General features: G+C 33.8%; 1 protein-coding gene across 4 annotated transcripts in view; it reads right to left on the bottom strand.

The window, feature by feature from the left end:
• Positions 1-27461, bottom strand: part of SKIC3 (SKI3 subunit of superkiller complex) — a 130085-nt gene that overhangs the window by 57220 nt on the left and 45404 nt on the right. For all 4 annotated transcript variants that reach the window (XM_058276327.2, XM_058276330.2, XM_071209053.1 and 1 more), the window contains 17 exons: positions 26687-26789; positions 23489-23665; positions 23256-23400; positions 23012-23090; positions 22862-22923; positions 22691-22747; positions 21015-21083; positions 18852-18926; positions 18105-18246; positions 16828-16921; positions 14720-14797; positions 12445-12569; positions 11501-11624; positions 6722-6943; positions 5531-5603; positions 2754-2807; positions 2464-2572 (listed from right to left, as the gene is read on the bottom strand). In XM_058276327.2, coding sequence (XP_058132310.1) covers positions 2464-2572; positions 2754-2807; positions 5531-5603; positions 6722-6943; positions 11501-11624; positions 12445-12569; positions 14720-14797; positions 16828-16921; positions 18105-18246; positions 18852-18926; positions 21015-21083; positions 22691-22747; positions 22862-22923; positions 23012-23090; positions 23256-23400; positions 23489-23665; positions 26687-26789 — 1788 coding nt within the window. The remainder of the gene's footprint in view (positions 1-2463; positions 2573-2753; positions 2808-5530; positions 5604-6721; positions 6944-11500; positions 11625-12444; positions 12570-14719; positions 14798-16827; positions 16922-18104; positions 18247-18851; positions 18927-21014; positions 21084-22690; positions 22748-22861; positions 22924-23011; positions 23091-23255; positions 23401-23488; positions 23666-26686; positions 26790-27461) is intronic.

A 27461-nucleotide genomic window follows, 5' to 3' on the forward strand; every position in this document is an offset into this window, starting at 1 on the left:
GTGTTTCAACAATGGCAATGGAGGGATACTGGTATGGGATACCAATGACAGATGATATATGACTGACAGGGAGCTGTACAGAACATATGTCCAGGGTGCATGGTAATGTTTGGATATACTCATAGTGGCAACAATTAAAAACCACAGTAGGGGGGGTACTGGGTTCCTGGCCAGTGGTGCTCTGTCGTGGTCCCTAGGGGAGCAGCGACAGTCTCCCAGGTACAGTGGTGGGGACCGGGAGGGAGTGAGGGTTCAACAGTGAGCCCCTGATACTAATGACTATGCTTGTGAGCTGATAAACCCAAAATAAGAACAAGGCCTAGAGCAACTTTGTGCCTGGGAATTTCCTTCTGTCAGCCTTCATGTTACTCAAATGTGGCCAGTCTCGAAGCCAAACTCAGCATGTAAATGCAATGCCTTCCCCCCAGCGTGGGACATGACACCCGGGGATGAGCCTCCCTGGCAACGAGGGACCACTATCAACTACCAACTGATGATGCAACTGGAAAATGACCTTATACGGAAGGTTCAATGCGGATCAGCAGAATATCCATGTCTACATAAAATACCATGACTTTAAAATGCTGTTTGACCTAAAGTAAGGGGGAAATGGAAAGGAGAAATGAGTTTATATGGCTACGAGTTTCTAAAAAAGAGTCTGGAGGCTGGCAGAAGGTTTGCCCTCATGCACAACTGAGCAGAGTCAGAGAGACAGATAAAGCAGATACAACCCCCAGATATTGGTTCCTTTGAGGGCTAAAGAGACCCATGGGAGTTATGGTCATGGCCGATGGGGTTAACTACCAGGGCAGATGGCCCCTCTTTGGAAATGGTGTTTATGTGTGATGAATCTGGACTCAGATGGGATCTCCCTTCATAAGACTTTCATGATAATGTGCTGGAGGTGCAGTTAATGTTGGGGTTTAAGATATATTTAGGGGATTTGAATCTCTGGACTGACAATGTGATAGCCAGATCCTGAGCCTCAACAGACTCCAGCACCTACAATCTGATTTATTGGACTTACCACACTCAGCTAAGATGGAGGTGAAGAAGGACAACCACCACACCATGGAGCCTAGAGTGATTACAACTGAAAATGGGAGGATTGCATCCAGCATCCAGGTGGAATCTGAGCCTCCTCTTGACATAAAGGTGTAATGGACACAACCAATCCAGTGTCCACATAGAAGAGGTGGCATTGGATTGGGAAAAGTGGACATAATGGACAAAGGGTATGGGGAAAGGCAGGAAGAGATGAGAGGTGGAGGCGTCTTCGGGACATGGAGCTGCCCTGGATGGTGCTTCAGAGGTAATCACCGGACATTGTAAATCCTCACAGGGCCTACATGATGGAATAGAGGAGAGTATGGGCCATGATGTGAACCAATGTATATGAGGTGCAGAGGTGCCCAAAGATGTACTTACCAAATCCAATGGATGTGTCATGATGATGGGAACGAGTGTTGATGGGGGGGGGGAGAGGGGGGGTGGGGGGGTGGGGTTGAATGGGACCTCACATATATATTTTTAATGTAATATTATTACAAAGTCAATAAAAAATAAAAAAATTAAAAAAAAAAAAAAAAAAAAAAAAAAAAGCTCTTTTTAGAAAAACAAAAACAAACAAAAAACAACTAAACAAACAGAAGTAATGGAAGGATAAACAACAGGATATTGGCCTGCTTACATGATTATAAAATAACTCTGAAATGTTAGATATTTTGCAATTTAGTTACAATCTTTAGAATTTATTATGAAAATAACATTGAACCTGTTTTTTGGTTATAGTTTGTTTCCCAATAGTGCCTGGATAAAAGCAAAAGTATTCTGACCAACAAATGTTTGAAGTGCTTTGGGGGAATAAATTGTTTAATGCTCTCTTTCATATTTAAAAAAAAATAACACACTTCATAACCCTGCACTGCCAGACATTCCAGTTCTCTAAGGCACTTTTCCCATAGTGGTAAGGGAAATATGCTGATGCAGTTATATGCACTCTCCGCTCTTCCCTCGATAGCATACATATGACAACTGGTCAGAACTAAGAGGTAGCTCAAGTGAGGCCATGACCTTGGCATCTCTAACAATCACACAAGACGTGTCCCCTTCCTACAAGGACCTAATTATGTACAAAAATAATTATGTTTATTAAACGTTTAATAGCTTTAAGTAAACCTCATTAAATGAGGATGGAAAACTGTGGAAAAAACTCTTCTTGAAAACATACAATTCAGATTCTCAATAACTGGTATTAAAGTATAGTTTAAGCAGATACTCTTTGAGGTCTGCTTCAATAACTGATTATTTCAATGATAAGCAGCCAAATGCAGCTAATCTAATAATATATAAAACCTTAAAATGTTTTCTTAAAATTCCCTTTTGGCCTTATTTCATGGAAATACAAACTCCACTCCTATATTTCACAAATGCAAGATTTAATAGAATCTGAATTATATTCACCTGGAGAAAGGAGAGCTGCCTTCTGAATGGTCTTTAGGGCAGTATTTTCTTCCTCTTCTGCTGAACTGCTTCCCATAGCCAACTGATTCACTGCAGTGTACAGTAATGCCTTTCACATAAAAGAAAAGAAGTGTGCTGACCAATTCTCTTTATAGCTCCCTGTCTTTCAAAGTGACTTTCATGTTTGATGATAAGATGTAACCCTTAAAGCTATGAAGAAAAATAACATTATTCTTTCATCAATATTATTCATAAAGTTGAAAATTTCCTTCGTACTGGGGCAAACTAACCTTTCCATGATTTGAATCCAGAATATGAGCCACATTTCCTGCTACAGCACCTCCCTATAATAAAAGATATTAATTATTTAGACTATGCAAACACTTTAACAAAACAGTAAACATTAAAACTGATAAAATCTTTCCATTAAATCATTTGAAAGTTTCAGTTTCATGACATCCATCACTTCCAAATTCCTTAAGTATCAACTTATTACTGTTTAGAGTAGATAAATACTGTAGTGAAAGGATATCTTTTCAACTATCTTCTTTTGAGATATTCACAAAGGTCCAGAGTTATGTAAGGTTAAACAGTACTAAGTATATATAAAACAATATAAAAGAAGTTGTGAAAGATTGAGAGAGAGAAATATGGTTTTACTCCATGAAAATACACAGGATTTTTAAAACTTTGTAGTTCCTAGTAAAATGAATAACTAAAGTTCAGAGCACCATGACGCTCATCATTGCTTCAATAATTAAATGAATAAGAAAAATAAAAATAAATGTAACACCACAGAGCTTTCAAAAGGTAAATATGTAATCTATAGTTTTTAAAAATCCAACTGTTAAACATTTTATCTAGAAAAGAAAGTGAATCAGAAGAATGATTTAATTTTATACCAGAAGTATACTACATCCTTCATTTTATATCAGAAATATATCAGAAATGTTTTCAAAAACCCTTTGCGTGGAAAGTATGCTAAAAGCAGAAATAAACTTTTAAATAATATATCAATATAAAGCAAATAGATGATGGATTAGATAGAAGAAAAGCAAAACATCAGAGTAAAAGGAAGATTCAGGAATAAGATCTGGGATTGAATCTTACTACAATTACTAACTGTGACTTTGCACAACTTACTTAATTTCTCCCTCTCAATTTCCCCATCTATAAAATGGACAAGAATTGCATTTACTTCATAAAGTTTTTGGGATTACAGGACAAACATATATAAAAATGCTTAGCAAAGAAGCAGGCACTTTATTCCAGTGTCAAATAGTGATGGTCTTCTAGGTAATTTGAACCAACCTACTCACTGAAAACAACTAAAAATATGGGCTAAAACCTTGCTATTGAAACTTTTGTCTGTGCATCACCAGTATCAACACCCCTTGGGAGGTTATTAGAAATGCAAACTATCAGGCCCCAGCCCTACTGAATTAGAATCTGTATTTTGACAAGATCAACAGGTGATTCATTTGCACATCAAAAAATTTGAGAAGCACTGGGGGAAAATATCCTAAAACATATTTAAAGCACTGAAGAACTGACAAGATAGTAAGGACTTATCAAGCCAAAACTAAAAAGGGTAAAATTGGAATCCAGCAAGGTAAATTAGCAGGGAAGCCAAATTTGCAGAACCTAACAAATTTGAATCTTTATTTTGAAAAGCTAGTGGGCTAGTGGAATTAGAAATTAAAGGTCAGGACTCACAAGGAAGAGAATGTATAGGAAACCCACCTCAAAATAAAAAGCTGAGACTTATTAAAGGACTTATTAACAGACTACACCCTCAGATTAAAAGTTAATCAGGGGAAGCGGCTGTGGCTCAACCAACTGGGCTCCCGTCTACCATTTGGGAGGCCCTGGGGTCATGTCCTGGGGCCTCCTTATGAAGGCAGGCTCGCCCACAGGTGCAGAGCACCAGCTGGCCAGTCGCAGAGAGCCGACTCAGTAAGGTGACACAACCAAAAAAAGGGAGACAAGAAAAAAAAAAAAAACACAGATGAGCACACAGCGAATGGACACAGAGAGCAGACAGCAAGCAAGGTACAAGAGGAGAGGGGAAATAAAATAAATAAATACAGACACAGAAGAATGTGCAGCAAATGGAAAGAGAGCAGACGGAACACAAAAAGCGTTTTTTAAAACTCTCAAAAAAGAGAAAAAGTGAATCAGAAGTAAATCAGGTCTCAAATGACCTTCCAATCCAGACACATAATAGCATGTTTGTTTCAGAAACCTCAAGTTCTAAACCTTGTTTAAAGTGATCCCAGATTCACAATCACCTGGAAGAAGTAAGCACAAATCCTCTCTAAAGAAATGTACCTCAAACTAGGCCTCAAATTATTCCTATAAATAATTTTTGAAGTACACGCAAGCAGGTACATAAGGAAACGAACGAAAAGCAATAGAAATTACAAACAACACAAGCAGACCCACAAAGATTTCAGATGCTAGAATTACTAGAGGTAATTTAAGTGTTCAAAACATATAAGCCAATACCTTTATGTTTACCAAGTGGTTAAGTGAACTATGAAGGGACATATTAGCCATGGAAGCTTAGAGAATAAATCATAGACTACTGAAAACAACTGGCTGTTATGAACTAAAATATAGTATACAATCCCTTTTATAGAAAATCAAATGACTTCATGATACTACTTACAGTTTTAAATGTTAGCAGTAGTTTTACTTCTTACTGTCTTATCTTAAAGGAAATTTTCAATAAAATAATATTTTGGGATTCAAAAGCACAATAGCTAATGTTTACTGTATGGTAACATTATAAGCAATATCTTACCATCTAGCCCTTAACATAATCAATACGTGTTCAAAAAGGTCCACCTACTTCTTTGTATCTTCCACAACACCCAGAACAACTGGATGTTTGGAGGAAACTCAGTATACTACTTGTTCAAGGAAGACTGGAAAATTTGATTAAACAACAAAACTGTATTATTATTTTCCATAAAGAGAATACTAATACATAATTTTAAAATTACCTCATTTACCACATCACATATTATTTTATCTTTTTGCCAGAATTTAGGGTATAACTTACCTTTGCATTTCGTTGTGCATACTGAGCAACCACTCGGGACAACAGAGACCAAAGAGAAGGGTCAGCTGGGTTACTATAGAGATCATCAAAAGTAGCAGGCTTAGAAATAGGAGTTACTTTATCAACCAAAAAAATACAAGCAGCCAATATTATATTTAGTACCTAAGTTTAAAACTTTCCAGACATCTAAAACAAGTCCATATTAATTGTCCATGCTTGATTGACAATATCTGAATTTTTAGAAAACATACTTTATACCTCCTATATATACCAATATCCTTATGAAAATAAAAAGGAAAAATCAGCAATGTGATAAGTAAAAGCCATGAAACATTAAGAAAGATTAAGGAAATTTAATATGTTATATTCAAAGAAAATATAAAAAGATTAAAAATTATACGATAAATAATACTATTTAAAGAATGACTTCTAACCAGAGAGGACATCATAAGGAATATTATTTATATTAAAAGAAACTTAATTTTTAAATAAAACTAATCAGCAAAGACTGTTAATAAAAATGAACTACAGAAGGAAAACAAACCACACATGCAATACTTTACTGCTAAAATTAAAACAAAATCACTATTGCTAGGCTTAACTTTATATTTTTCAAATTTTGAAGATATTAGTAATTCCTAAATCAAAAGGCAACCAATCAGAACAGAAAACAGCTGGGCCCTTCCTTGATATTAGGAAAGGGGAGAACAGAAGAATGGCTGTAATAACGGCAACCCCCATCCCCAGCGGCACCCCTTTGCCTGGATACCACCCACATCCCCGTCTCAGGTACATACTTTTCTCTCATTTCTCAATAAACACTTTTGACTAGCCTAATTTAAAAAAAAAAAAAAAAAAAAAAAGAATTCCTAAAATCATCAATCTGGATAGTATCACATAGCCTACTGACACTATTACAAAACTGAGAATTAGTAAAGGCTTTCCTACTAAAGCATGGTATGGATCCTAACCTAATTAAGGACCAAGTTTGTTTTCTCTATCTTTTTATCAACTAAATTTTAAAAATATCTGCATAGGTGAAATAATATGTACAGTTAGCTACTGATCTTAATTTCTGAAAATCACAATTTAGTTTCCAAATATATATGCTTACCTCATTTTATATTTTTAATTAAATCTGCATGTCAAAGACAATCACATTGGCCCCAAATTCACAAATACAGAATTTACCTGTGAACAGCTTTGGATGCTTCCCTCTGTACTGCCACATGGCGACCTTGGAGTGCATAAATAGCCGAAGTAAGAAGGCACCTCTGATAATTACTGTCTTTCTGTTTGATGTGCTTCAGTAGTTCATTAAGTGCTGCTTTTGACAGTGTAGCATCATGCATCACCAATCCTAGAGCACACAAAGCTTGAAGACTTTCTGTGGTTGGTTCTTTTAAGATAGAACTGTAAATATATATATATTTTTAATGGTTAGCCAGGAGTAGCATAGCCTTTACCTGTAACTATTAAAACATATTTAATGTTTAATACAAAAAGCAATTTACTCAGATTCACCAAAGTAAACCCAGGTTTAAAAATTAATATAATTTTTCATTTTTTAATACCCCAATTTATTTTTTATTTTAGTATTTCTAAATTAGTATGTATTTTAATTCTAATTTTTAAACTATCATTACTATTTCATTTTCCTACTATTTGCATTTGGCAATATATTAGGCTTCATTTTTTAAGAAGTTTTGGACCACAGAGAGGTTCAACTATGGCAGGGGAGGAATGCTGGTGTGGGATGTTATTTATGGGGAACACATGGTTGGGAGGGAGTTCTCCAGAGCATGTATATAGGGTATATAAAAATGTTCAGATATTCATTGGGTATTTTCATAGTAGTTACAGTTACAAATGACAACTGAGGGAGTGCTGAGTTCCTAGCCAGGGGAGCTCTGTCACATTCCACAATGGGACAGCAACAATCCCCCAAGTGCAAGGACAAAGACCAGTGAAGAAGGATGGTCCAATGATGGGCCCTTGATACTGATGACTATGTTTATGAGCCTGTGTGCTTGAAATAACAGCTAGGCCTAGAGCTACAGGGTGCCGAAGAGTTACCTCCTGAGAGCCTCTGTGTTGCTCAAATGTGGCTACTCTCTATGCCAAACTCAGCATGTAAATGCATTACCTTCCCCCCAGCATGGAGCATGACTCCCGGGGATGAGCCTCCCTGGCACTGAGGGATAATCAGCTGGTGATGCCACTAGAAAAATACCTCAAATAAAAGGGGGAAATGGTAAAGACAAATGAATTTACATGGCTAAGAGACTACAAAATGAGTTGGGAGGTCATCAAAGGGGTTGTGCTTATGCACGTCTCAGCAGGATCCCAGAGATACTCAAAGTAGATACAATCCCAGGTACTGGTGCTCCTGAGGGCTACAGAGACACACAGGTTCTATGGTCATGGCAGATAGCTCTGGAGTTCAGAGCCTTATCAGTGGGCCCTTTGGAATTTGTGCTCCTGAGTGTGATGGAGTTGGACTCAGATGTGACCTTTTGACACATGCCTCTTCTGTCACTTTTATTGAACCTGTGGTTGGCGCTGGGGTTGGTGTATACTCAGGAGGCTTGAATCTCTGGACTGGCCATGTGCCAGCTGGGCCCTGAGCCTCAGCAGAGTTGCAACTCCTCCTCTCTAGTTCGTTGGACTGACCCAGGTCAGCTAATAGGGAGATGAAGATGGCCAACCACCACACCAGGGAACTCAGAGTGTCTATGACTGCAATCAGGAGAATTGCATCTACCAGCCACGTGGGATCTAAGCCCCTCTCAATTTAGAAGTGGAGTGGACATCACCATCCCAGGGTCCACAGGATGGAGGAATAATATATGGATTAGAGTGGACTTACTGGTATTCTACTAAAGAACTACAGTCACTCTAGCTGATGTGGAGACAGTGGCCATAGCAGTTGCTGAGGGCAGGGAGAAGGAAGAAGAGATGTGATGTAGGGACATTTTCGGGACTTGATGTTATCCTGAATGATAATGCAGGGATAGATGCTGGACATTATATATCCTGCCATAACCCACTGAATGGACTGGGGGAAAGTGTAAAGTACAATATAAACTATAATCCATGCAGTGTAGCAGTGGTCCAAAATGTATTCCCCAAAGGCAATGAATGTGCCACCATGATGAAAGAGGTTGTTGATGTGGGGGGAGTGGGGTGGGGTGGTGTATGGGGTATGGGGTATATGGGAACCTCTTATATTTTTTAGTGTAACATTTTTTGTGATCTATGTATCTTTTTAAAAAAAAGAATTAAAAAATTAATTAATTAATATAAAAGTAAATTTCCTGGCTTCCAGGGATAGCAGTTTTCCTGACTGTGTGAAGCTGTTGAAAATAACAGTAGCCCTTCACAGAGCAACAAAAGCCAAATTTCTTTTCTGGTTATTGTATTTAAGATTTAAAAACAAATATAAATCAGCCTCTTTGGGTCTCAGTTCTAGGTAAATAGAGTAATATTGCTAAAATATTGACTTCCAATAAAAACCTAAAAATTATGCATAAGAGAAGAATGTTCTCAATATAAGATCTGATTTTATCATTCTGAGAAAAGTTTGTTCTATTTGCTCTGTGGTATTAAAACTAGCACTTTATGTAATAAGTATAAATTATATCTATAATCATCATATTCCAAGTGAACAGTATTATAATTTTAGAAAATTTAAATTGTAGATGTAAACATCTGGGTTTTTTTTTTCTTTCAAATGTGAAATCTGACTGAGCCCTTTGGAGGTAAAAGTCAATCATATTTAGGAATCCTTATTAAAAAAAAAACCCTAGTTTTACAAAACATCTTAATATGTCTAATAATTATTATGGATTTTGTACTGTAATAAAGCAAAGGAACTTTCAAAAACTTTTTAAACAAAGTTCATTAAAATTTAATAGAAATATTTATAACATTACAAAATATCACATACCCACCACTATGTCTTTCTACTATTTTTCGGAAGGGAAAAATAAAGCGTTTTACACTTGATTTTGACAAGCAGATATGAAATTATGACTTTCTATAGGCAGCTCCATAATGAACAGTTTATTTAAAGCATCCATAGTAACTCTTTTCACTATAAGAGTTGATAGATGTAGGAATCCATACATGGAATGATGTTTAATTATCTGGTCACTTCTTTCAACACATAAACCCATTGTAAGTCAGTATAACTAAGAAAGCAAAAAAGACAAACACTGTAATATAAATTCCTATATTGATAACAAATGAATAAATTCCAGTTTGTGCCTTTGCTCAAAAGAGAAGGAAAAAAATTATTTTAATACTTACTAATTAAAAAACCTAAATTATACTTTCAAATATTAACAAGCATGCTGAATGCTCAATACCTGCATGTTGTCTTATATATTTTCTAGGGATTTTACAGGTGGTTATTTAATATTGTAAATTCTATGACATTGGTAACCAGATTTCCCCCCATATGTATTGAACACACTCTTATTCCCCTTCAGCAAGAGCTTAGAACAGTGGTTAACTCCCAACATATGAACACCCCAACAAGATCAAGAAAGAATAAGTAACTGTGAACTTTTCATAGAAAAAAAAAAAAAAATCAAAGAAAAGAATGACAAAGGGCAGGGGTGGAAAGTATTAAGTTTGAAAATGACATGCAGAGAATAAAAAAAACAGAAAGAAAGAAACACAAATTAGATAAAATAAATAGCACTAGATCCAACAACAGAAAATGAGTTAAAGATTTTCCTTCTTATAGGAAAAGGAGAAAAAAGATTATATTCTATTTTTCCCTATTCCACCAATGTTCAAATTGAATCTGGTAGTAATCTAAGACTAATCTAATCTAATTATGTCTAGTTTGGAGTTACTTCTGGCCCCTAATAACTACAGAAATAAGTGAGCATCTATGATTATCACCTAGCAATTTACAAATTTGGTTTCTCTCAACATTTTACATATAGCTGTATATACATGTTACAAGGATATAGCCATGTGAAGTAAAAGGACTTAAAAAAATTCTGATTGGTTTTCTCAAAACAGCAAAGAGAAGAAAAAACTGTTTACTTATTATATAAGGAAAATGACATTAATCAGGATGGGACAGAAGCAATGAATCAATAAATGTAAAGCTTATCTTACAGAAGTAGTCCTCAACAAGGACTACCTAATCATCTCCCTCTTCACACCTTCCAAGGAGCTTTTGGAGATGGGGATGGGGAGAGACACAGACATTTTTTGCTTATCACAATGACTGAGGAATAGTATTAGCATTTAATGAGGGTTATTTGTAGATTCCTGCAATGATGGGACAATTCTATATTATGAGGCACTGTATTACTCAAAATGCCAATAACACCCTCATTGAGAATTACTGAATATATTAATCATCTACTGCTTTGGAAGGAATTAAGGTCAACTTTCTCAGGGAAAAACAAAAATTTCAAGAAGTCTAAAATAGTGCATAAATAACCACAGATATTATAGGCTATTATATTATTAATTTACTGTAAAAATACAGAAATAGTTACAGGTCATTTTTTTTTTGTTGGTTTTTTTTTTTTAATTTTAAAGACTCACGTTTAAATGAATTATACTTCATCAGGTTAACTTGAAAAGAAAAATCACTTTGGGAACCCAAGAAGCCAAGAAACAGTCAAAGTTGCCTTTGTTAAAATTTTAAGATCCTACTAAATCAGGTGATCAATTACTTTTAAACACACCACACACACATACATATAGAGTACAGTAAAAGGATGGTTTTGAAGGAATGGGTGGATCCACGCTAAAAGTTAAGACATGGATGGACTCTACTCTACCTGTTCTAAACCAGATAAATCCAAATACCTTTTGTTCACCAAAAATTTCTTATAAAAAAATTTAAAAATTAAGAACTTCCATTTTATATTACTTCAAATTTTAACCCAAATATTTGAGTATCTGTTCATGTTAAGTGTTGATGTCAACTATACATACCATTTAAACAGCAATGTCTTGGCTATGTCCATTTTTCCTTGTTTATACTCTGTTATTGCCAGAGCTGTCAAGATATGGGCTTTATCTTGCTCTGATTCAACAATAGACAAGGCTCTCTCATAGGCTGTTACAGAAAATACAAAACAATATAAAAGCAATCTTAATTGACAAACTTTTGTGGGACTTTTCCTTTCTTAAATCGATTTTTCAAAAAGGTATAACTTAAGTATTTTATTGTTCCCTTGTTTACAAGGGGGTTGAATAAAGACATATAATAATCTAACTTGGTTTAACTATTATAAGGTGATTCTGGGGATAGCATTAGTATTATTATATAACATTTGTCAAATTTTACCTTTCAGAACCTACAGGGAGCTATGAGTCACTATCTTCAAAAGAGCCAGCTTAGGCCAGAAGTGGAGGCTTGCAGCCACTGAGATGTGACCAAAATTCCTATGTGCAAAATCCATCATGCCGTGTAGATCCTTCCAATAAGCTGTATACACAAAAGCTAGGCCCATATATGTAAAAAATGCACTAAATTAGCTTTTTTTTTTTTAAAGAAACCAAAATCTACCAGTACTAAGGATGACCGAAGTCTTCATTTATTGGAAATTTACATTTAAGGAGTGTAGGGTAGTAAAGACCTCCTTTCAATGCTAACTCAGATATCTACCATAAGCAATCCTGGCCTTCAGTTTCCTAATCTTTATAATGAAGATAATACTCAGCTCATAACACTGCTATAAGGACTAGCCATCACAATATATTAAATGAGTTAACAGGATATCTTTCCTGACTCCTAGTAAGTTTTTAATAAACATTGCAACCTTCAAATCCCCATCTCAATAATACATCTTTCTGCATGTAAACTCATGATTAATAAATTCTACCCAGCTCTGGAAAAGCAATACAGGTCCTTCAGTTTCAAGCAATATACTTACCTTTGCTGCTTTCTTTATATAGACCTTTCATAAATAAAGCCAATGCGAAACCTATGATGTCCTCCAACTCTTCAAGGGGTGTTGACTTAAAAGCCTGGATAGCTTTATCATATTCACAAATGGAACTAAGAAGCAAAACATGACTTTAAATAAAAATAATTTCGCTTGCATTATCAAAATATAGAGACATTATAATACTAAAGATCTATTAATTATTTAGCCTACACTTCCTTTTTACAATGGCAACTCAGTAAACTATAATCGAATAGTTGTTAAAACTGTACAAAAGATATAAAATTAAAATAGAAGGCATATCACTTATTTCAAACAGGATGTACTAGAGGGATTTAACTTCACACTTCGCTTCTTCTAAATTACATGTGAAATGATTAGTTCTGCAAAATTGTCTTTTTTTTAACAAACTTTAATTAAAATCCCAAGTTATAAAAATCATTTCCAGTTGACTTTTAGATAAAACTTTATTTTTTACAGCTTAATGTAGCCTTTAAATATTGCCCTGCCTATGGTTCTAACATCCTTGACAAGCTTAACAAGTCATGAAATGCCTAGTCAATTTTTAAAGGGCATATAGGTATTATAGAATTTCAAAATCAAAACTGTATACAAGCTTTCCTGTGATTAGTAGAAAGAAAAATATAAATTATCATAAATGATACTGAAGTACAATACTTACTAATAACAGAAAATAACTTGTTTTGCTTGAATAAAAATGAAAAGAAGTTATATAATGGCTGCCATCACTTGGAATAAAAACACTCTATCTTTGAAATGCTTACTTCCGGTATCCATCACTATAATCCAAATCTGTTTCTATTTTTAACGTGTTATTGGAAATCTTTTCACATAACCTTTTTAATCTTGGGAGTGTTGATGCGGTCTAAAACTACAGATAACCTTTGCATTCTAAAATTGGTTTTATAAAGGTAAGGGGATTTATAAAATCAATAAATTAATTTTGAGAAATATTTTGATGAAGGAAAGAGAGCTACCTTATATTACTTATACATACAAATACATACGTACATATTAAAAGCATTTGTTTTTAAGGAACACCATCTTCAAAGATGTGATTACTTAGGGGGAAAAAACAATGGGAATATAGAAGGGTATGAAGGGGCTTCAACTTTATCTGTAACTTTTTCTTTGAAGAAGTCTGAAGCAAATTAACAAAATGTTGAGGTCTGTAAACATTTGACTGGTAAATGAGTATTCATTAAATTATACTCTATACTTTATTACTTATCACATGTTCATATATTTTGAATTATTTTATAATAAAAACAATATAAAAAGAAAACTGATGACTTATTTTCAATGGAAAATATTTTTTTCTAAAATACTTATTTATATTAAATGAAACATTAAAACTAAAGAGTGCAGATACTTTTCCTTCACTATTTCTAACAACATATCTAGCCTCTGCTTCAACAAAATCTGGAATTGACAGAGCAATATCAACTCCTAAATACCATGTATAAAAGAATTGAAAAGAGTGGCATTCAGAACAGTAAAATTTTCTGCCTATGAATATAACTCAATTGCAGTTCCAAAAGGAAAGAACTAGCTATTTCATATGTCAGCTATGAAGCTCCTTAAAAGATGTAGGCATTAATCCCCAAACATCAAACTATAGTGCTAATAATGTGTTTCATGCTAAACCATTCAATTTGGAGGTAGATCTAAACTTTAGGAACTCTTCCTTAACTTGAGCCAAACCTTCCTCTCATATCACTTCTATTCTTGCTGTAGGTCTACCCACTAAAGTAATTGACTTTTACACTTTTTTTCCCCACCTTTTTTGAAGTCAAATGTCTTTGAAAATTTGAAGAAAGATATATCACTCTCTCTACCTTCCAAAATGCCCACACACAAAAAATTTTGTGTACAATTCCACAGAAGTTCCTGGACCCCTCACATCCATTCCAGTTTTAAAATTACCACAAAACAGAATAAATCCAATTCCTCTGCTAATTAACTAGGTTTCTGCTATTACAGTCAGCACCTGCTTCTCTTCCAAATGTTTTCTTGACCAGTCCATAAACCATCAGTTCAAAACCTGCTATTTTCAAAGCACACTGAGGTTAGGTGTGGTTAGAGGTACAATAAATTGTTAACACAGCCTGGAATTATGGGTATTATGTTTCCTGGAGGAATGTCATCATCCTACTCATGTACACGTCCTGGCACAACCTCATCAGTGCCATAGCTATCAATAGAAAAATCCAATAGAATTAATGGGAAAAAAATAGCTTACCATAACAATCTGCCATAATTTCTCATTGTAACATTATAAGTATCTTGGTCTTCTTCAGTCTGTAACAACAAAATTGCCCTTAAAAAAGGACAGGTATTTTAAGTTATCTATGCGCAATAGCATTCTTTTAATCTCCGTATTTAGCTGAATCTATATTTCTTTTCCTCTTATTGAATTCTATTAATTATTTAATATTAGTCATATGTGCTTATTCATACTTATTAAGTGGTACCATAAAAACAAATATATTTCGATTTTAGATCATGAAGAAAATAACTTTAATAAAATAGCCTCTTAGTAAGTCAAATCATTTATCATATTTGAGTTCCAAATATTCCAAAACTTATCATCTAAAGATGAGAAAATACTGTGTCACTGTGTTTTGATATATATATGGAGTAAATGGAAAACACTCTTTAAAATATTTATATACTAGTAGTTTGGGTTAGGAAGCCAGGAAATTGAGTGTTTACCTGTACCCCTTACAGTTTCATACAGAAAAATATTTAAGTGGTATGGAGCTTAGAGAAGGGGAAAAGGCATAAGAGTCCCTCCAAAAAAGCCTATTTTTCCTTTCCAAGCTCAGTCCCCTTTGGGCAAGAAGGAAAATATCTTAACAACTGAGAAAAGTTTAGATATTTAGTAAGATTTTTGTTATTTTATTTTATATTTAAGAGAATTATCCAAGGGCCTTAAATTCCCCTCATTTAGATGAGAACAAAAATTTGTTAGAGAAGTCTAAAAGACAGTATTATAGCGATTAAAGACTATATCTTGTCATTAGATTTATACCTAATTTATAGTTTCAAGCCTCAAATACTTGTTTAAGGCAGAAAACAGTGCTGATCCATCAAGAAAGAGTGGTACATATACAAATTATGGCAGAGTTTCCATTTTAAATCAAAGATATAACCTCTGTTAGAGCCACATTCTCTGCAGTTACAATAATACATAAAAAAAAGTAGCAAGCACCCTAAAGCTGTCTACTTTTTTCTGTTTAAAAATCATGCTCACTGTTGTATTCTACCATATGAACAGTTTGAAGGAAACAAAATTGTGTTTTCATAAACCTCTCTCCACATATACCTTGAAAAACACTTCTTGATTATACAGCCTCCAGTACCATCTAGTGATTATTCTTTTGAACTGCAGATAAATCCAAATAGGGATACAACAAAGCATTTGGGATTGTGCAGTATTTTTTACCTGACAAGGCTTCTTCTAAATATCTTATTTATTTAGATTTGAGGCAATGCTATGCCTCAGAGCTTAAGCAATCAGGTCTTTTAACTTTTCACCTAGTAGATACTCATGGGATCAATAATTATTTTTTATTCACCAATCAATTAATTTGCACAGAATAAAAAAGTTTATTTCATTTCCTACCACTCTTCCTGCTGGTAGTTCTAATTCAGCACATTGGCTTTCTTGTTTCCTAAATATGCCAAGTCCACTCCTGCTTCAGAGCAATTGCCCTCAAATTCTTCTGCGTGGAATGCTCATCCCAGGGGATCAGGGGATAACCAAACAGCTTGTGGCCACACTTCATTCAGGTCAGGCCTCAACCACCCTTTTAGTAAATTCTACTCCTCTTGAACCTATCTGAAATGCCCATGCACTGTCCTTTTACTCTTTGACTTTCTTAGCAATTATTATAATCACAGGTGTTCATCAGCTTATTATGTGTCCCTCCACCTACCTACCCTCTCTGCCCCTTCCCCCAAAATGTTAGCTCATGAGAACAGAGCCTAAGTCTGTTTAATTTGTTCCTAAGTTACTAGTGCTAAGGACAAAGTAATTCAACAAATATTTGTTGTATGAATAAACAGTCAATATTAAAGTGATCCAAGCAATTACGTCAGAGTGGTCGTATTTCTTCTCTGACTGAACACATGTATTTCTTTTCTTTTTTCTCCTTTTTCTGTTAGTTTGAATAATAAAAACCAAAGTAAAGCTGAAAACTTTTGACCTTCATAGATGTAATATATACAATGAAAACTTAGGAAAGGGTCAGAATATTTATTCAGTACCTTCTTCATGAGACTGAGACTACATAAAAAAGTATCAACTGATAATAACTCAGAAATTCAATTAAATGTATGGTTTACCTTTGGTATGCATTTGCTGCTTCCTTTTTCAGTTGTAGATGTTCATTTAAGTAACCCAACATTGTGAAAGCTGGAGCATAATTCTGAATTCTTTCTGGAAATCCAGAAATACCTTTACTTTACATTTACATAGTGGTTGTATTCATAAAATATTAGTTTTATTTTCCATTTTTCAGTATCTTAAACATCAGACTATTTCCAAAGGTGACTGGCATTATTAATAATAGAGGGTCTGATTTTATCTTCAATATAAAATGCCAGTAGTCATTTTATAACTCTTAAATTATTGACTTATATTTAATATTTACATGGTTTCTACATATATTTTAAAATTTAAACATTTTATTTAAAGTTATAATAATTTGAAATTCTAGTTCTTGTTAAACCTAGTCATGAGTTTTACATGGAAATTCAGATCTTTGGCTGATCAGTTCCTGTGATTAAATTTAGCAACAATTTCTCTTGATGGTTCTGTTTCCATCTCTATGTGTAAAAAAAAAAAAATTAACTCAGTAAGTTGATATGGGCACATTCAATGCACTATATATATGTATTTTGAAATTTAAAGTCAGAAGCTATCATATATCTCCTAAAGTAAAATGGAGAAAGAGAAACACATGGTCTACTTAAAAATGGTACTGGGAAACCTTCAAATCCCTTATTTAACAAAGTACAGTGCAATCATATTTTATGTGACAATTAGCTTCTAACATCAAAGCATAAGGTGAAATTAAATTATTCTTGAAAAAATCCCTCAATCACTAAATAATGAGCCTAAACATATATTTCCAATAACGTGGAAGAAAAACAGGTGTGAAAGAAGGAGATTAAAAGCACTGAGTTTGGCACTTCATGTGTATTATCTCATTTAATTCTCACAACTAACTTGTCAACCCAAGTATTATTATCTCCTCTTTCTATAGAGTAAACAGAAGTTAGAGAGGTAAAATATTTGGTCCAAGACTACAGAGAAAGTAAATGGCAGAGCAAGAACAGCATCAGCTCAGGCCTAAAAAGCTCCAAAAAGCTTTCCACTACAACAAGGAGTCTTTCAGATGGTCATTTTTGTCTTGAATTACTAGGTAATGAAATACTTACCTTCTTCAAAAGTCCTTACTAAAATTCAAAAAGTATATTGCTTGGCTACTGGGGGGAAAAAAGGCCAAATTTATTTTTTAAAAAACACTAATAATTAATTTGGAGCTAATTATGTTAAAAATTCTTTAAATTATTTCAACAGTATTTCAAATATCTTGCCAAAAGAATAGATACCTTACCTATGTATTTACACAAAACAACTTGTGCAGCTGGAATAGCATTCATCTGGAGAATGTTGTACCGGTAGAGCTCTGTTTCTCTGTTGCTTTTATCTTGCAATGTTGTACATACCCAAAACGCATAACCTATTGCTCCCTCGGTCTTTAAAAAAGTCAATATTAGCAAGGAGACATGGGGTAATAAATATGCCAATAAAAATTAATAAATGCAAACAATGGACTTCAATACAATAAATATCACATCTTAGTCTTAAGTCAATTAAGTGACTTTAAATGAAAGGTCACTATGATAAAACAGAGCTAAGAAAGTATTTGAATCACTTGCTCAAATCCTAGGTGGAAGAATCAAATGGCATAGATACACAGTGCAGAAAACAACTGCCTGATGGGCTGGTTTTCCCCTTCTCAACACCATCCCCATACATCAATAGGTATATCAAACTAATAACTAACAAAAGAATTCCAAAACACTCAAAAATAGTCTAGAAATGTCAACCAAGTCTAGTCTTTATGTCTTTTTTTTCCTAATTTATCTATTAAATCCCAATGCCATTTCATCAACTCTTGAAATCTGATAGATAGGTTAAAACTTGTTTTTTAATTCACAACAGTTCATCTGTTTTTAAGATTAAGAAAGAATAGAGAGTAGAGACAACTGCTATCGTTAACATCTTATATCTCTACTTATTCATTTCTTTAACAAGGATATTATTCTATTCATTAATGTATCCTCTCTCATATTCTTACATGCATACTGAGTTCTGTAGTGTGCCGAAAGAGATCCATGGTGTCATAACTTCCAACTGTTTCTGCAATAAGAGCCTATAGATGAAAAAAGAAAAAAAGAGGTTCTTAATGTGTTTACAAGAAAAATAATAATAAATAAAATTGTAGAACAATCAAAGGTTTACTAGCCAGGGCTTAAGAACAAATTAATTTCTTTTTCAATCTTGGCTACCATATTCCCATGGTTCAGTGGACCAGAATGATTGCTAAATTGGAACTTTTGCTGACAAATGTTTCCAGATGTCCACCTGCAACAAGGCTGTGGTGAAATAATCCACATACAATTCCTCAGAAAACTGATGAGGCTGTGCTACCTTCTCCCTTCCTTCCCACCCCTCATCTATTTATATTGGTATTTGCCTGGAGTAGGACTTCTTAACCACAGGATCACCTCAGAATCACTTAAGAAGCTTTTTAGAAAAGGAGGTTCTCATCCTTAGATATCTAGTTTCTAGGTCTAGAGCAGGGATTCTTAACAAGCAGTACGTGAACCTGAATTGAAATTCAAAAAAACATTATTGTTGTGGGGATGAGTGTGTGGTTATGATATATTTATTAAATACATAGTATAGTGTTGACTTAGTAAAGGTCTGTAGTTTTCATCTGACTTGCAAAGGGTTCTGTGGAATAAAAAAGGTTAAGAACCCCTGGTCTAAAGTACAGTTTCAACATTTTATTTTTTAAAACTGTCTCCAGGTTTTAAATATTTTATCTATGCATTTGACTTTACAAAAGTATGTGATAGGGAAGCAGATGTGGTTCAAGCATTTGAGCACTTGCTTCCCACTTGAGAGGTCCTGGGTTCAGTTCCTGGTGCCTCCTAAAAACAACAACAAGCAAAGCAAATGAAAATGAAAACACCAATTCAGGGAGCCAATGAGGCTCAGTGGTTGAGCTTGGCTTCCCATATACAAGGTCCCAGGTTCAACACCCAGTCCCTGGTACCTCAAAAAAAAAAAAAAAAAAAAAAAAAGTATGAGATAGGTTAAAATTACTCTTAAGCTCAGCTATCTTTTTTAAGAAATCAGGTTTTTTTAAGTTATCATACCTTCTTAATATTATCAGTTGATGAAGTCTCATTTCTACTATTATTCATTTAATTAAACCTACCAGTTACTTCCTGAAATAAATTAATTTTAAGAATAAAAATAAAGAAATAAAAAACTATGTAGGTTATTCTAATAAACATCTGAGATCTATTGATCTAAGGCAGTGCTCCTCAATGTGAGGTTCGTGGAGCAGCAGAATCACCACTTGGGAGCAGTTAGATATGCAAATTCTTGGGCCAAGACTGAGGGAGCCCCGTAACTGACAGAGAGGTTAGCACAGTAATGCAATTGCTCCCAGATGCTACCATAGTTAATGGGAGCAGAGGTTTTTCTACCTGTTTGCTTCACCAAATAACTAGAATTAGACCTAAGAGTCAAGAGTACAGTGAAAGATATCTAAACCCTGATAATGGTTTTCAGATGCTTGATGCTCCTACTATTCTCTGAACCAAAACAATCTATTTATGAATTCTTTATAATTTCTCAATTAGATAAGATGTTGGAGTACAATCCCCTTCTTTTTTCAGGTGAGTAAACTGAAATCCAGAGAAGTGAAAGTAAAAGGAAAACAAGTTGGTGACAGAATTCAGGCTAGTAGCCAAATGTCCTGATTTCTGGAGGGAACCCTCAAAAACAAGTGCCAAATTAAATAGAAGATATTTTACTTAAAATAAGAAAACATAACCAAAATGTTTTTTTCTTTGTAAATACACAATAAACATCAGAATTCTGGATTTATTTTTAAAGCACAATAATGTCAGTCAGACTGAGGGAGTCCAAACCACTCCCCCATCCTCAACCACCGCAATCAAAGCTTAATCATTACAAACTGTGTAGCCTTAGAGATGATACTTAGGATCTCTGAGCTTTGATTTCAACATTCAGAAAAAGAGTATAACAACAACTACCATTTCAAAGGACTGATGGATGATTAACCGAAATAATAAATACAAAGAGCATAGCACAGTGATTGGCACAAAGTAAGCCTCAAATGCAACCTATTATTAGTAGAACCCTTATTATTTATATTAATAGCTTATCAATAGATGTATTAATAACTATGTTATTATCTTACTTGTCCAATCCAGCACATTAAATAAGATGGATCAAGGGATTGAGCCATTTTGAAAGCTTCATGAGCTTGCTAGAAAAAAAGGCAAGAAAAGATATCACATTAAGTCATTTTATAAACAATATTATTAAACTGCTCATGTTTAAAAATAAAAATAAGAAAATAAAAAAAGTCTGGCTGTCATTATAAATATGCATGAACCTAAAACTTTACTGTTTAAGACCCATTAGTAATGCTTAAAGCAGTGTTTTAACCAAATAGTCTTATAACACTCCTGTACGCAAAGTTTTCTCTATAGTAGTAGGAGGTTTGGTTCCTAGAAAAAGGCAATACAGGTGTCTACTTCCTCATCGTAAGAACTTTTTACCATTCATCCAACCATTTTATAGCTACAAGGTTTGAAGGTAGTTATTAAACAAGGCTATATCTATTCCACTCTCTTTAGCTTAACTAGGAAGTTTAGAACAAATAACCGATGAAATCTGAGACATGCACCTGACATTGGGAGAAAAAGTAGTCAACGTCATAAATCTGCACTAAGAAATCAAGAAACTCTGAAGATACCTCACTTGAACACGTTAACATGTATGCATTTTTTTACTCCTAGAAAAAATAATCTTTTATTATATTGTGCTTTATATTGTTCTCTCAAAAGTCAATGTGTAGTTGGAAAGTTATTTTTTCCATTAAAAAAGTTCATGGGCAACAGTTATGCCATGCTATCGTAAATCTGCATTCATAGCTTATTAACAAACAAAAGTTGCTTTGTTTAAATTTTTAAGCAATTTTCACATATTTCTAAATTCAAATTAATGCTTAATTTCAATCTTTTTAAAATCTTCCAAAACCAGTCTTCTTTTCAGTGACTTCATATATCCCTGAAAATATTACTGAAACTATTTTTAAAGGATGGAATTCAATATATTAGCTAAAACATAACACAATACACATATGCTATTATCTATAGATTTATGGAAACTTTCCAAACATGACCTATAAACATGTTTCGTTATTTTAGTTCTAATTCCCTGATGTATAACAGCTCAAGTACAACAAATCACATAATAGTGTTTAACGGAATTAATATACTCTAAAGCTAAAATCAAAATCACCCAAGCAGTGCTCAGAGATGTATTCACCAAGTGCAATGAATGTCCCATGATGATGGAGGAGGTTGTTGTTATGGGAGGAGTAGGGTGAGACGGATGGCGGGTATATGGGGACCTCATATTTTTTTAATATAACATTAAAAAAAATAAAGACAAAAAAAAATCACCCAAGCAAAGGTTAATTTTTAACTGCTAAAGTGTATGAGTACTAGTTATCTCCCTTACCTTTACTCACCCTACCCTGATTCCAGCTGAGGTATAATTTCTCTTACATGTGTACATACAAAAAGAAAAACCCCCAATAATTCATGATAGAATTGTTTTAATCTCTAAATGAAATACCAATATATTTTAAACCAGAAATCTGAGTGGAATAGGAAAGGGAAATAATTACTATATGTGAATTATTCAATATAACAAATTTAAAGTCATCAATTAACATTGAAGAGCATACTGGATAGACCACACTATACAATATTTTTTTCTCCATAAGACGTGGAACTATTATGAAGAGAACATAAATAGAAATATTCTTTATTTTTAATATGACAAGGCAGGCAACACATTTACCTCAATGTTTTCATTTGCAAGGTATAACACTCCCAAGTTGGTCCATGCAACAGCATTCTTAAAAAACATAAAATAAATAAATAATTAGGCGCCTTGCTACTTGGAAGCCTCGGAAATTAGTAACTAAATTTTGAAGTTCTTTGTCATAGGAAGGACACACAGAACACTCACAATTTGTTCTGATTGGATTGATTTGATGAAACAGTGCTGAGCAAGAGCATAATTTCCAATACCTGAAAAATACAGAATTTTATGAAATTAAACTTTATTACCTTAAACAGGCACACTACTAAAAATATTAAAGTATTACTCAGTTCTCACCACTGGAACAAGCAACCACACCAAGAGCATTCCAGTATAAGTGGTTTTTACTGTCCAGTCTCACTGCCTTTTTCAGACACTGAAAAGAAGTAATATTAAATTAATTTGTATTTCTTGGGATAGCAAAATTCATATCAAAACAAATGAGGTTTATGCAAAAACACTATAGTATTCAATGTATCAAAAACATCCTTCAGAAAAGTACTTTTTAAAAAGTTTATAAAAAAATTTCTCAAAACCATACATGTAAAGATTTCTCCAGCAGTTCTTTAAGATCATTCATATCACTGCCTGTTTCAGCTAGATGTTGTGCTTGGCGATAATAATTAATTCCAAGATCACACCATGTATTAGATGTAGACATCAGTTTTAATGCACGACCATAACATCTATGGAAATATAAAAGTGAATGATATGTTTTATTCTATTGTCCTAATTCAATTTGAATGTCATTAGCCGTCAATCTTTGTAAATTACCTTCCTCCAAGATGGAGAAGTTCATTTTTCTTCAATAGTTGTTTTCCTTCTTTCTGGCCTACAAGAATTGCTAAAACACTAACATTCACTTTGGATGGTGAGACAGCATATAGACTGGTACATGCATCCCCAACTAGCTTCCAAAGGCAAGACACATCAGCTTGATGCTGAAGAGCCCTAAAAAGGAAACAGTGTGATTCTTATAAATTATTTCCAAAAAGCATGGAGTTTATCTCCCTTATAACTCTTAAAAATTAAAACAGAAAAATTGATCCTGATTAAGAGCTACTTCTTTAGTTAAGTGAAGTAAATGCTTTACTAACCTCCTCCTAACTGAATTATATCAAATAACTTCCTGCCTCCATTTGAAAGAAAGGAAGGAGGGAAGGAATAAGGGCAGGAGGAGGGAAAAGAAATAAGAAATTGTTTTAAGTTAAGTGCCAGAAATTTTGGAGACATTTCCTCATTATATATACATCATTTTTGATAGAAGTAGCAGAAATCACATAAAGCAATAAATTTTCCAGGACCAACATACTTTCAGTACTGAATTTTCTTAAACTATGCTCTTTTGTTTGTTTGTTTAAGAAATGACTAAGACAGTGAAACTGGCAATTCTTTTACAGTTGAATACTATAAACTCAGGTGTTTACTTTCACAAACATCCCCTAGTAAAGACTACTAAAGGTTTAACATATCAAAATACATCTGGTAGGCCAAAGGATTTTTATTCTCTCCAAACCAAGAATACCACAAATCTAAACATGAAAACGTGAAACTCACATTTTTTGAAGTAAATAAATTTGCACAGACTGACTGGACAAACCAAAGTGTAAATAGAAATACTAAATATATGGAGAGAGGCCACTTCTTTTTAAGATGAGAAAATCTTAGCTATACATTTCTCTTTGCTTTTTTCTTCTTGAGATTTTACAAATAAAACACAGCAATTTCATTTAAGCCAAGTCTAGGCAATCAGCTATAACAAGCAGCTTTGCTATTGGCAGATGGACAAGCAGATGGAACATTTTTCATAGCCTTTTCTACTCATGGAGTCCAGCCAGAAATCATTTTCCAATGTCTTTCTGAGAAATAAGAGTAATTACTATAGTCATGAATAAAAACCTACTGTGAGGATCAGGAGGAGGGGCAACACTATTTGAAGTTCCTTTGCCCAAATAACTTAACAAAATTTCTAAAATTGACAGCATGAAAGAGAAAAAGAAGAGAAATAGGCAATTTTATTAGCCTAAATTCTTCTCTCCCTGTAAGTTAAATTAAAAAAAAAATATCTGTAAAGTGAAATAACTTCTATTACACTCTTCAACAAGAAAGGTAGCATTGTTAATTTGTTAACTCCTAATCTAGAAGTAAATACAAACCTGGGGATTATCATACTTTTATATAGAGCCTTATAATTGTTTCTGAATGCTACACCTTATCCAGAGGAAAGTTTCCAAGGGCATGAAAGGCAGTATTTGTAGCTAAAGTATTCTCACCCAAAGGTTCACATTTACTTTTTTTTAATTTTTTTTTTTTTAAGATACTTAGGTTATATAAATGTTACATAGAATATATACAGGATTCCCATATGCCCCACTCCCCACACCTCCCACATTTTCCCACATTGGCAAAATCTTTCATTAGTGTGGTATATTCATTTTAACTGATGAACACCTTTCGGAGCATTGCCACTAAGCATGGATTATAGTTTACATTGTAGTTTACACTCTCTCCCACTCAACTCCATAGGTAATACAATGGATATATAATGGCCTGTATCTGTCATTGTAATGTCATTCAGGATGGTTCCCAAATCCCCAAAATACCCACGTATTATACCTGTTTTTCCCTCTTGCAACTCCCAGTTGCTCAAATGTGGCCTCTCTCTAAACTTACCTCAGCTTATAATTATATATATACTTTATTCATTTTTTTTAAGACAGTACCGGGAAATGAACCCAGGACCTAATACATGGGGAGCAGGCACTCAACCACTGAGCTGTATCTGCTCCCAAAGACAGTTGGATTTTTTCATTTGTTTGTTTTTAGGAGGTACTAGAGATCAAACCCAGGACCTCATACTTGGGAAGCAGGTGCTCAAGCACTTCAGCTACATCTGTTCCCTCACATTTACTCTCAAATACCAGTTCAAACAAAGCATGTTTCTTCTCAATACATACATCTTTGGAAAGAGGTGAAGACATGAGACTTGAAAAGCAGTGGTAAAAAACCAGTGGGACACCAAATGTGTATGCTCCTTGATTACAACTAGATAAACAAAGTAGTTAATGTGGAAAAGGGGTGGAAGGATGCTTACCAAAATGCTAAACAGTTGAATGGTGGGGACGTTTTCCTGTTTTCCTAAGTTTTTATATGTGATTATATTCCAGTAAAAATAAAAGCGTAAATTTACAAAACTGTTTTGAAGAAAATAAAAAGGAAATAAAGGAAAAAGGCAAAATATCAGTGGGAAAATAAAGGCTAAGTCTTTCATATTTGGCTTATATTGAAAGCAAAGTAATTTTGGAGCAAACAAATAGGAAACAGAGGGGACAGGCAGTAAAAGAAAAGGAAACACAAGACATTTAAGTGCAAAAAAATTAAAATGTATTATGTAACTTGTGTACTTTTTAAAATTCATCTACCACAAATAATACTTCTACTCTAACTGCAGAATTTACAGCTCTATAAAATACCAGATTTACTCAAAATTTTCCAATTCCTTTCTTAATAGATAACACCTTTATCCTAGAGTTTCTCTCCAAGAACTAAGACAGATTGCCCATTCTCTAATACCTTCTACCCTAAGGCCTAAAACAGCATTTGTGCACCTGAAGCCCTATTTTCCAAATCACTTCCAAATAGAAATATGCTCCCACAATCAGGTCTCCTGAAAGAGGACACTAACGCATGGTTCCAGAGTTACTGCTCCAGTAGCACAGACTGCTTCCTCTTTCCTACCCTTCCCTCTGCACCCAACATGCAGGTAGGTACTAATTACATAGGAAATGGTAAGTATTTCCCAGAATGGAAAACCAATAAAATATGTATGTTATAGAATTAATTGGCTGGCCTGTAATTCTTTGTCTGACATTCTGAATAATAATTGCTATGTTTAACAGACATAGAAATCTTCTAAATTTAGATTTACTAAAATAAAGGCAAATTACATATAATGAATAAAAATATACTAACCAAGTAAAATATTCCAGTGCTTTTTCTATGTAGTCTACTGCTTTCCCATCAAGATAATCGACTAGAGCTGCTTTTGCCATCATAAGATGGCATTCACCCAAACCTAAAATCAGATAAGTCTGTAGTTATCTCTAAAACATAAAAGTAAAAGAAACACTTAAAATGAAATTCAAATGGACTTTCTGGTGTTATTTTAAAGCCAATCTCCAAAAAATAAAAATGGTATTTTACAAAAATTTTTAAGCATTGTTTTGCCTGTGTTTTACAAAGAATTCAAATGGCAAGGTTCTGCTGGAGTATATACATGCACAAAATTTATGAAATCTTATATATGGAGCCTCAACTTTGAAAATGGGGATATTACATAAATGCTTTTCTCTATCATGTTACTGTTTATTAACAATTATGAAACAAGATTTGATCATTTTATATTCCAAACTAACAAGCTATACTATAAAATGGTATGTTATTCAATGGAATATGGATTTCCCTAAGTGCCTAGTATATACTTAATAAATGCGAGTTCTCCTTCCCTTAAAAAAAAATTTACAAATTAAAAATTTTTCAAGCCATAAGTTACATGTCACTCTTTCTGATTTAAACCTCAATTGTTCTTTAAAAAGAAGGAAATGGGGAAAAAAGATATATAATGGGACTGAGGTATTTTTTTTAATGGTCAGATATAATTTTAAGATTTAGGTATTTTAGGGATATAGTGAATAAAACAAATAAATCTAAATGTAAAAAATAGGAGAGAAACTATTTTTAGAGAACC

The sequence above is a fragment of the Dasypus novemcinctus genome, chromosome 2 (assembly GCF_030445035.2).
Source record: "Dasypus novemcinctus isolate mDasNov1 chromosome 2, mDasNov1.1.hap2, whole genome shotgun sequence".
Lineage (NCBI taxonomy): Eukaryota > Metazoa > Chordata > Mammalia > Cingulata > Dasypodidae > Dasypus > Dasypus novemcinctus.